Source organism: Chaetodon auriga, chromosome 24 (genome assembly GCF_051107435.1).
Source record: "Chaetodon auriga isolate fChaAug3 chromosome 24, fChaAug3.hap1, whole genome shotgun sequence".
NCBI classification, from domain to species: Eukaryota; Metazoa; Chordata; class Actinopteri; order Chaetodontiformes; family Chaetodontidae; genus Chaetodon; species Chaetodon auriga.
In genome coordinates, this window is record NC_135097.1 from 2222501 (window position 1) to 2233585 (window position 11085).

At 47.2% G+C, this 11085-nt stretch overlaps 1 protein-coding gene across 2 annotated transcripts in view; it reads left to right on the forward strand.

Moving 5' to 3' along the window:
* LOC143317031 (FHF complex subunit HOOK-interacting protein 1A-like) overlaps positions 1–10226 on the forward strand; it is a 13813-nt gene extending 3587 nt beyond the window's left edge. The window contains exons 4-18 of one of the 2 annotated variants that reach the window (XM_076724944.1): positions 196–388; positions 468–689; positions 945–1107; positions 1340–1451; positions 3789–3890; positions 4293–4349; positions 4429–4515; positions 4766–4933; positions 5023–5102; positions 5258–5430; positions 5514–5625; positions 6326–7740; positions 7952–8130; positions 8265–8385; positions 8923–10226. In XM_076724944.1, the coding sequence (XP_076581059.1) occupies positions 196–388; positions 468–689; positions 945–1107; positions 1340–1451; positions 3789–3890; positions 4293–4349; positions 4429–4515; positions 4766–4933; positions 5023–5102; positions 5258–5430; positions 5514–5625; positions 6326–7740; positions 7952–8130; positions 8265–8385; positions 8923–9155 (3417 nt within the window). In that variant the 3' untranslated portion in view covers positions 9156–10226. The remainder of the gene's footprint in view (positions 1–195; positions 389–467; positions 690–944; positions 1108–1339; positions 1452–3788; positions 3891–4292; positions 4350–4428; positions 4516–4765; positions 4934–5022; positions 5103–5257; positions 5431–5513; positions 5626–6325; positions 7741–7951; positions 8131–8264; positions 8386–8922) is intronic. The other variant, XM_076724945.1, reaches the window with a different exon arrangement.
* The last annotated feature ends 859 nt before the right edge of the window (positions 10227–11085 follow it).

An 11085-nucleotide genomic window follows, 5' to 3' on the forward strand; every position in this document is an offset into this window, starting at 1 on the left:
TCGCTGTCTCTTCATTCATGGATCCGTCCCTCGTCCACGCCTCCCACGGCTCTCTGTCATCGTCTTTTAACGATGAATTATTCTTTACGGCCGATTTCGTTCATTTCAGTTGATTCCGCACAAACCGTGGTCGAACCATTGCTTCCATTAACGATGGAAACACGCCTGACGTCTTCAGTGTCCCTCATTCTGCAGGTGGTGAAGATCCTGGAGAAACACGAGCCGGGTCGCAGCGGCTCTGGCGCGCTGAGCTTCCTCTCCGGCCACGCCAGCAGCGGCAGCTCCGGAGCGTTACGCCTTTGCCCCATCCCGGCTGACGAGGCCAGCGCCGTCCAGAACTACGTGGAGCACATGCTCTTCCTGCTGATGGAGGAAGAGGCGGGGCAAGGTGAGAGAGCAAAGGAAGCAGCCGCCGCGTCTCTGTGTCGACCTGCCTTCGGCCTCATGCCCGTCACGCTCTGTTACAGGTGGAGCGATGGGTCCCATCCTGGAGTTTGTGGTCCTGGAGGGTGTGATGGAGAGGCTGTTTCTGTGGAGCCTGAGGAGACAGTTCACTGAGGACATGAAGCTGGAGCAGCTCAGGATGTACCAGATGCTTCTGTCTCAGGCCCGGCAGCCTCTCCTGCACCATAAACCAGTTCTACGGCCGCTCATGATGCTGCTGGCCTCCTGCGCCGGAGCTGGAACCGGTGCGTTGGTGGAAGAGTGTTAGATGAGACGGTAGATAACAGCCTTAAACATGACGTTAGCTTAGCTTAGTGCAGAGACTGGAAGCAGCTAACGTGACTCCAGAGCTCACAAATGAACGTGTTGTATTTATTTAAAAATTGTGGCTAATGACGTCTAATTGGTTTTGAAGATTTGGAGGAGGTTTCACCGTAGGTGTAGCTGACAAGTTACCTGAGTAGTTAATCACCTGTGCCCCCCCCCCCTCCCCCCCGCAGACAGCGGTGGCGTGGTGGAGGCGGAGCTGGTCCTCCTGCTGAACCAGCTTTGTGTGGCTCTGGTCAAAGATCCTTCAGTACTGGAGCTGTTCTTCCACACCAGTGAGGACCAGGGAGCCGCCAACTTCCTGCTCTTCTCCCTGCTCATACCGTACACACACAGGTAGGTACGCACACACACACACACACACACACACACACACACACACACACACACACACACACACTGGTCCTCATGTCACAGAACTAACACACATAAATATAACGTACACATCCACAGGGACGTGAATGCATTCACATGTAGAGGGAGTGTGTACAGAAACATTCACGTGTATGAACATGAGAGTAAAAGAACTCGAGCTTCATCATCATCATCATCCTCATCTGTCACTCAGACAGGGTTCGGTCGGTCAGCAGGCCAGAGACGCTCTGCTGCTCATCATGTCTCTGTCGGCCTCTGACCCGCGAGTCGCCCAGCACATCGCCGAGAACACGTACTTCTGTCCTGTGAGTGCACACACACACACACACACACACACACACACACACACACAGCGAGCACACACAGCGAGCACAGATAGTTTGGATCCTTCATCACTAAACCTTGGTGGTTCATTCCAGGGCGGCTGCTCGTTGTGTCTGCTGGTCCTGGAAATGTCAAGGATTTATTCAGGATCAGCGTCACTCACAGCGATAAGCTTGAGGTTAACGTGCTGCTGCTGATGTGAAACTAGAGCGAGAACAGCGTCTGAACGCTGATGATGTTGCTGATGTGGCAGTAGATGCATGTGAGGGGATGTCAGCCCAGAAAAGCACTTTAAATAAAAGCGAGTTGTATCAGGGATTAGTTGGACCAATTTAAAGGTATGTTTCCTGAGCAGAGCTGATCCCAGACCCTTGTTAGCTTAGCTTAGCTTAGCTTAGCTTAGCTGAACTAGGCTAATCTCTGGATACCTTCCAAATGTGTGAAAAGAAAGAAGAAAGGCGTCATGCATTTTTATGAGTGTGTGCAAGTACAGAAAACGGTGAGAGCCCCCTCCTGGAAAGTAAAGGTGATGTTTGGGGAGGTCAACAGAACAAAAAGGCCTTCTGGGAACACACTCTGTGGTACAGATTATTTATGAATAAGATGTTTAAATGAGTGCAGATGATGTCGCTTTGAGGCGCAGCTCTCATTCATCTTCTCTCTGCATTGTAATCTCATTATCACAAGTTATGCAATAAACTAATGAGCTCACACTGTTTCCTCAGGGAGTGCGTGTGTGTGTGTGTGTGTGTGTGTGTGTGTGTGTGTGTGTGTGTGTGTGTGAGAGACAGCAAGACAAAGAGAGAGACAGAGAGAGGAAGATATGCAGTGGCAGAGGAAGAGGAGAGAAAAATGGGGAAGATTTTACAAACATTCATGGAAAGGGAAAAATACTCAAAATGTGAATCACTTTACGACCAAGAGTCTGTTGTTTCTCTATGAGGTGCTCTTAGCTAAATGCTAACATCGACATGCTAACATGCTCACAATGACAGCTCTAATGGGCATTTAGCATGCTAGCATTTGCTAATTCAGTGAACACAAAGTAGAGCCGAGGCTGATGGGAGTGTTATTAGTTTGCATGTTTTTGGTCATAAGCTGGCTTCAGTTTCCACGTCTGAAGGCCGCCATGAACCAACAAGTGTGGGAAAATTTAAAAAAAAAATTATGATGGTGCTGGATGAAAAGATGAGGAATCACTTTTCTCTGGAAAGTTCATCCTTCATCTCATGTTAATATCCGTCCAGTAATAAAGAGTTGTGGAGCGACTGACATCCTTAGAGACATGATGCTGGCATCGAAGTAAAAATTAAAAATCCAAAAATCTCAATGACAGTAAATCAACAACAAAATGACCCTCAAAAAGAGCATCAACAAAAAAAAAAGAAAAAAAAGAGACACCAAATGTTGTTTAAAGACAACTTTTGTTCGTCAGGTATCCACACCTGCTGTGGCGGCCATGTTGGCTCCATCACTGCGAGAGAAGAGAGGGAGGGAGTGTGTCTGGGAAAGGGCGAGCAAAGACACTTAAACACGTGCCCCGTGTGTGTGTGTGTGTGTGTGTGTGTGTGTGTGTGTGTGTGTGTCAGATTTAAGCCCATGTAACCACACTCTGACCTCAATCTTTATGCAGGGAGCAGATTAGTAAAGCAGCGTGAGATTGGCTCGGGCACACAGAGGGATTAGTAAGGCTGCATGTGATTGGACAGTTGCCCGACTGTTAATGAGACTGAAGGCTGCAGCTGTTGATGCTGATGATGTTGCTGATGATCTTCCTCCTCTCTTTCTTTGCTCCTTCCTCACCTCCTCTTCTTGTTTTTCCTCCCTCTTTTTCTCCCTTTCTCTTTCGCTCTCCTCTGTTATTAAAGGAATAGTTCAGCTTTTTTGGGAAACGCACAGATTTGCGTTCTTTCCAGAACGCACCTGACACCTCTCTCATGTCTGTACATTCAACACGAAGCTACAGCCAGTAGCTTTAGCTAAAGCTCGACATGTCAGCTGGTGAGCTTTGGAGCTGCAGGAGGTGGATTTTGTTAGCTCTGAGCAGAGCCAGGCTAGCTGTTTCCCTCTGCTTTCAGTCTTTATGCTAAGCTAAGATTAGCATGAAGACTGTACAGAGAGGTATCGACCACCCATCTAACCGTTGAATAAACAAATAAGCACATTTCCCAAATGTTAAACTCTTCCTTTAATGTGTCGTTGGGCTCATTAATTGTAACCATCCTCACTCTCTGCTCTTTATAAAAAGAACACACTAATGCGTGTGCACGCCTCACCTTGTCACCTTACCGTACCTGCGTTTGTGCATGTGTTTCCAGGTGCTGGCCACAGGTCTGTCTGGTCTGTACTCGTCTCTTCCGGCCAGGCTGCAGGTTTACAGTGAAGACTGGCACTGCCTGGACCAGGCTGACTGGCAGCAGGTAACACTGACGACCACACGGCCAGCGAGCGAGCGACAGAATGAATGATGAGTGAATGAAGTGGCTCGTGGGTACCTGACATGTTTGTGAACAAATGAAGGATAGAAGAGTGTGAGTGAAGTGATTAATATATGACGGCTTTTGAGTGAATGAACTAATAACTAATTGTCTACAACAGTGCTTTGAGCTAAATGCTAACACCAGCATGCTAACATGCTCACGACAATGCTAACATGGCGATGTTTAGCAAGTTTAATATTCACCATGCTTTTTTAGTGTCAGAATGAACATTGCCATTATTCAAAATATTGGTCAACTGAGCAAATCATGAATCCATCAATGACTGAATGACTGAGTGAATGAATGAATGACGTCACTCTTACCTGGTGTTTGGGTCCACAGGTGCCAGCTCTCGTCCACTTCCTGCACTCACTGGACTTCTGTAGTGCTGTTACCAAGGTAATGCACACACACACACACACACACACACACACACACACACAAACATGAATAGTAATAATCCATCTGTTGCTCTCAGGTCACTCATCCCTCCATCCGGTCTCAGCTGCTGGGTTACATCTACAACGGCTTCCTGGTGCCTGTTCTGGCTCCTGCTCTGCATAAGGTATCAGACCTCCTCGGGCCGGCTCCTGTACGTCCTGTTGTCCCCATCGTTGCTGATGCTGAGAGGACTTTAATGTGGTTTTTCTATGTCTCCTACATGAAACCACCACTAGAGGGCTCATGTGTTGCTTCCCTGGTGACAGTTCACACAGTATAACTCCAGCAGGATCTGAGTAACGTGGATGTAAATTGAGTGTTTCTGGTTAAATCTAATCACATGCACGCTCATATAGACACTAATGTGTGTGTAGCTGACAGTGGAGGAGGTGATGACCACCACAGCCTACCTGGATCTGTTCCTGCGCTCCATCCCTGAGCCCGCCCTCCTCCAGACCTTCCTGTCCTTCATCCTCCTTCACACACATGACAACGTTCACATCCTGGACACGCTGGTCAGCAGGGTCAACACACCTTTTCAGGTAACGTCCTGAACCACACTCCACTCTTTGATCTTTAATCCATGTGAGCGAGCTTCATGTTGACCTTTCACCGTTTGTGTGTCCGTCAGTTGGGGACGGTGTCGCTGGCTCTGTTCAGGACTCTGATTGGTCTCTTCTGTGAAGACGTCATGCTGCAGCTGGTGTTCAGGTCAGTCTGACAGGAAGTATTCACTAATTATTCAGTTTTGGTTAATCTGCTTGGTAGGTTCACCAGGATAACTCAGGTAAAACTAGTAAGCAGCAGCTCTTGTTTGGCCTGATCATGTATTTAGGTGTTTGATCGGGATGTCCGTGTGTCCTCAGGTATCTGATTCCCTGCAGTCACCTGAGCAGGAAGCAGCGTTGCTCCCTAAAGCACAGGGACTGTTACTCCTCCAGTGCTGCCTCCTTCTTGCTCCTCCTGCCTTCCTGGTGCCCCGGGAACTTCCAAAGCACCAACACACACTCAGAGCACATCCACTGGCCCAAAGGAGCAGGTCAGTTCGACCAAAACTCATACAGACAACACACACGAACACTGTCTACGTGTATGCTAACTTAAATGATCTGGGTCTGTCAGATCTATCAGTGTCGGACAGCGTCGGTTACTGTCGTGGTTCAGACTTTTTGATGGACGTAAACTATCTTCACTACCTCTGGGATGCCCGTCAGGCCATCTCCACTTCCCACAGGTCAGTCTCATCTTTATGTTCCTCTCAGATAAAATCAGGGGTCAGACTTTGGATCAACGTGGTACTTTTGCACATCATGAATAGTATCTCAGATGTGGGTAATTATAGTTATTGAATTTAAAGGAAAATAATGTTCTCTTAGAAACTGGATGGATAGGTGGGTCATTTTGTCGTAGTTTTGGTCATATTTTTGGTGTTGGGATAACCCATCACTCACCAGTTCCATACTCGAGACACAAGAGGACTCAAGAAGAAGCAGTGAACCTTTGTGAAGCAGTCCTGCTCAAAATGGTTTGTTACAAAGCGTTTAGGGACATCTGCTGGGCAACATGTGGTACTGCATTGCAAGTACAGCTGAAGCTGACGAAGATGTTTTACAGGCATTTTGGTCATTTGGTGTTGGCCCAAACTGTCGGACAAATCGAGCACCTGAATTTCACGGCAGTCCATCCAGTAGTTGTTGTGATTTTTAACTAACAAGAAAAAACGTGAACCTCTTGGTGGCGCTCGAGGAAAGGTCTTTCATTTCAGTCTGGACCAGCGTGATGGACAGACAGACAACCTTGCCAAAAAGCATGAGGTATACATTAAAAGGTGTTCATGACCCTCAGATGATTCTTACATCCTGTTTTTGAGAATAAGTCAATGAGAAAGTGATTTTTATTAAATTTGAGCTCTGAGGAGTTTTGTTTTCCTGCAGGGCATGTCGGCTCTGGTCGGCTCCGTATGACGGGATTGACCCTCCGCCTCAAGACTACCGGTCTGAAACACCAGGGGATGACATAGAGGATGAGGAAGAGCTCATACCACAAGTTAAGAGAGACTCCTTGTGCTCTTTGGTCGTCACTCCTCCTCCTTTGGCCCTCTCTCCTACCCCATCCTCCTCTGACACCGTCTCCACAGGCAACCAGGCTGGAAGAGCCAGCTCTGCCCTGGAGCTGGAGTGGGACGACATCTTTGCAGATGACAATACCTCTTTATCAGGGGTGCTGAACACGGCACTAGCAAATGGCAGCATGACTATGGAGGTTGCCTCTGCACCTGCACCTCCCCCTCTGCCTCCTCGACACATCCAGGAAATGCGACGCACTGCGACGAAGCTGATCCATGGCTCGTATGTGGAGGAATCTGACTTTCAAGACGATGTTCTGGTCTACAATCTTGTCGCCCAGAAGGACACAAAGGCGGCCATTTTGGAGCGAATCATGGCAGCAAATCGACGGCAACGCGGAAGCATCTCAAATGGCCAACGAGCGTCAACAGCAGCAACGACGACGACTGTAACAACAATGTTAACCACAACCGGGAGGACGGTCATGGAAACAGTTAACAGTATAATGTCGACAAGGAGGAGGAGTGAGGAGGGAGGGAAAGAGGAAAGACGATGGAGTGAGGATTATGGGAAGGAGGTGAGGAGGAGCAGTGAGGACTGTGGAAAGGAGATGTGGAGAAGGAAGGAGGAAGGAGAAGATGAGATAAAGAGGATTGATGTACAAGGACAGCCGAAGGGACGTCAGTTTGTCACCAATGGTTTTAACGCCAAGAATCACATCATCGACGAATGTGATGACACTGAAGAACACGGCAAGACATTTCAGCAAAACCTCAAACTGAATGACCTCACAGCTGCCATCAATCACACACACACACAAAACCAGCAGCACACACACCACAACACACAGCACCACACGCCAAATTTAGAGACAAACACATTACCCAATGGCCATTCTGAATTTGAGTCACGTGACTCTTCGGTGTGTGCAACCGATGCCAACTCTCCAAGTCTGCCTGGTGGCAAAGCACCTAATAATGATGACTTCCTGTCCCGATACTATGAGCTCATGCTGTCTTTGGGGGTGGAGCCAGACTATGATGACATCAGTGATGACATCAACACTTTCAGGAAACGAGTCCGAGTGCTAAGGCAAAAACTGGAGGAGGAGGAGGAGGAGGAGGAAGGACTTAACGAAGAATGCACTTTAAGCTTGTCGTGGGATGACAGAGAGGAGGAAGGAGAGGTGGAAGCAATGGAAGAGGAACAGGAGGAAGAGGAAGGAGAGGAGAGGAGGAGCGGCAGTAAGAAAGGAGGCAGGAGGCACGGAGTCCCGTTTACAGGTCTGTGCTCTCCAGTGAATTAGATGTTGAAGTGAACAAAGAAGGCTGATGGAGCAGAAAACAACCATTAGAAAAACTGGTTTTATGGTTGCGTAACCAGTCCCCTGGGACTATGAACATCTAGAGTCAGTCATCGACAAGTTTAATGTCATTAACGTACCTTATTCTCTCTGTCACGCACACTAACCTTTACTTTCCCATGATGCTCCAGGTCCGTTCATCAGCGTCTTGTTGTCCCGGCTGGAGAACCTTCTGGAAAACTCCATCGCTGTGAACCTGCTGGTGACGGGCATCCTGGCCCAGCTGGTGTCGTACCCACAGCCTCTGCTGAGGTCCTTCCTGCTCAGCACAGAAACACACAACCAGCCCAACGTACGCACACTGCACCAGGTAACACACACACACACACACACACACACACACACACTCACACACCAGATATGTCTGATTTTATTTCTTATCCCACTGTTTCAGACGTCTAAATGATCGCACCGTGTACACGTTCATTGCTGTGTTGCCTGTAGGTGTTGGTGTCGGTGCACGCTCAGATAGAGCGCTACATGACGACCAGACCAGACTATCCCGCCCTGGTCACTCAGGCCTGGAGATTCCTGTTAGCTAAAGACCAAGACAGCAAGTTTAGAGGCAAGTGAACCCACAGATCAACACACACACAGGATATGAAACCCCTCAGCAGAAGCTTTCAGCGCCCGCAGGAAAGCGAACTCTGCACCAGTTTGTCTTTAGATAACTAGCTGCAGTAATAATACCACAATAAAGTAGTAGCAGTAGATGTTACAGCAGCATCATTAGTATGTTTACTGTGGGAAATGTGTTTATTCCCTTTCTTTCCAAGAGTTAGATGAGAAGGTCATTTCAGCTCATCCTGTATCAATTCATTAAATATGAAGTTACAGTCTGGAGAGGGTTAGCCCTGACTCCAGGAAGTCGGTGCTCCCAGCCAAGAAATAGTCCCACAAACCACCATAAAACTGCAACTTATCATTCAATCACTCTTTGGTTTTTGTATGGATTAAACAAAATGTGTTAATTAGTGAGCTAAAAGGAAAGCAGCCCGAAAGTGATGGAGAGATTTCAGACACTTTTTGAGGCTCTAACAAGCACTTTGTTTGAAGCGTACGATGCCTTCACGGTCACCTCACAGTAACATTTCCTCCTCAGAGTGCCTCCAGTCTCAGGGCAGCGACATCATCCTGGACCCATCTGTCTCTAATGGCTCCGTGAGGAACGCTCTGGCTCTGCCTCCTCTCGGCCTCCTGCCGCCTTGCCCTCCTATTCCCCCTCAAGCCAAGAGCCGAGTGTTTGCCATCATCCTGTACGCCGAGTTCCTGAAGGAGCTGGCCGCCATCGCCCAGGAGCACAGCATCGCACTGGGCTGTTCTGCAGAGGAGTAACAGGAGCGTCGTGGTGTTCGGCTGCGCACCCGTGAGCTGCTCAGGGGCCACCAGCAGGAGACTGAGGGCCTCTAAAAGACCTAAAGTACAAGCAGAAAACATGCACATACTTCACGCATTGAGCCGTACGGCAGCATATGTGAGTAATTCATGTGGATATTGTCACAAAGTATTGTTTTATACATAGATTTGTATATACACTGTTTATATTCCTGGCAGCACTTGAATATTTTGATGTTTTCCCACGTGAACATGGATATTTATATGCAGAGGAAAACAACTTGAAGGAGATTATTTGGAAGACAAATCAGTATTTTCTAAATATTCGTGCAAATAGTTCTGTATGCTCTGTCCTGAAATTCGTCGATTTATTGACTTTAAGCAAACCAAACTGGATGTGTTTGTCTCAGAAGCTCCTCAGTGATGCATCGTATATTTCTCACTTCCTGTTGTGTTATTGTCCATCTATAGAATCACCATGTTTCCACCTGTGTGTTCTTGCTTTTATCTATTGAGTCTGAGGGGACGAGCCTCTGATCAGCCGTGTCTTCCTGTTTTCTAATGTGTCCTGATGTGTCTTTACATGCACGCACGCTGATGACAAAGCCTTACTTTAACCCACGCAGAGATTTTAGTGCACGAAACCAGGCTGCAAAAATGAGACTGTCTTAACATCAGGCCTGGATTCGTCTCATTGGACTTCTGTCAATGTGCTTTTCATTCTTAATGTGAAGAGTGTGAGTTCTAGTTTCCCCCTCTTCACCTGAAAAGTGATGTTCACCTGTGCTGCGTTCAGGTTAGGGGGGAAAGTAGGTAGATTTGATTTTTGGTGTCTTCAGACAAATCTCAGAAAGCTTTTGCCCTTTCGATGTGAATGCAGCGTACACACAACCAGCCTCTCTTCCTGATACAAACTCTGTTACCATGGAGACATTATGGGATGGACCAACCTGACTCTCAGCTCAGCCTCCTGGGTGTGGACACTGCCACCTGCTGGTGAACCACGGCTTCGTCTTTCCGCTGTGTCTCGACTCCTTTTGGAATAAATTATTGCCAAATCGATAAAAGTGATTTTCAGAATTCTTTCTTTTTGTATTCATTACTTACATGATGTGGTCCTTTAAACGGGCCTGAATGTATTTGGAGGTGTCACACTGTCACGCAGCAAACTCGTTCGTTAAGTCAGAAGCATAGAAGTGTCTGTCAAGCAGCAGTTCAACCTTTGAGGAAAAACACTTTGGTACTTTTTCACTGAGAGTTGGGTGAAAAAAATGACGCCGCTCTTCTTTCTGCTGGTATAAGTATTCTGCTGGAACTAGCAGCCAGTTAGCTTAGCTTAGCACAAAGACTGGAAACAAGGGGAAGCAGCTCGCCTGACTCCATCTAAAGGGGACAAAATCCACCTTCCAGCAGTGCTAAAGATCATTAATTAGCATTTTCGTTTGTTTTGTTTTGCATATCGTTTTATGTGATGGACTATTTCCTGGCTTGGAGCAGTTGCCTGGCGATCAGCTGAGACTCCAGGAAGTGGTCTCAGACATGAAACCCCAAGTAAAATCGGAACTGTTGCTTTTACACTTCAATTTTTGATTAAAGGTCTAAGATATAAAAAATGTTCATTAGTGACTTTCAGATGTAGATGTACTGGTAAGCAGGTTTTGCCTCCTTTACCCGGCACCAGACTATCGCTGCCCCAGTGTCTCCAGTCTTTTTTCAAAGAATCAGAATCAGAATCAGAATCAGAAAAAGCTATAAAATAAGAGCACAAAATATAACAGTATATATATAAAGCTAAGTAATTTGGACAAAGCTACTTAACGTCACACTTACACACCTTTCCACCACCGCACAGCTGCTTACACACACTGTGTAGTATAAAGTGTAAGGTAGAACAGTACTCAGAGGGATAGTATTTTACTGCAAAGTCAAG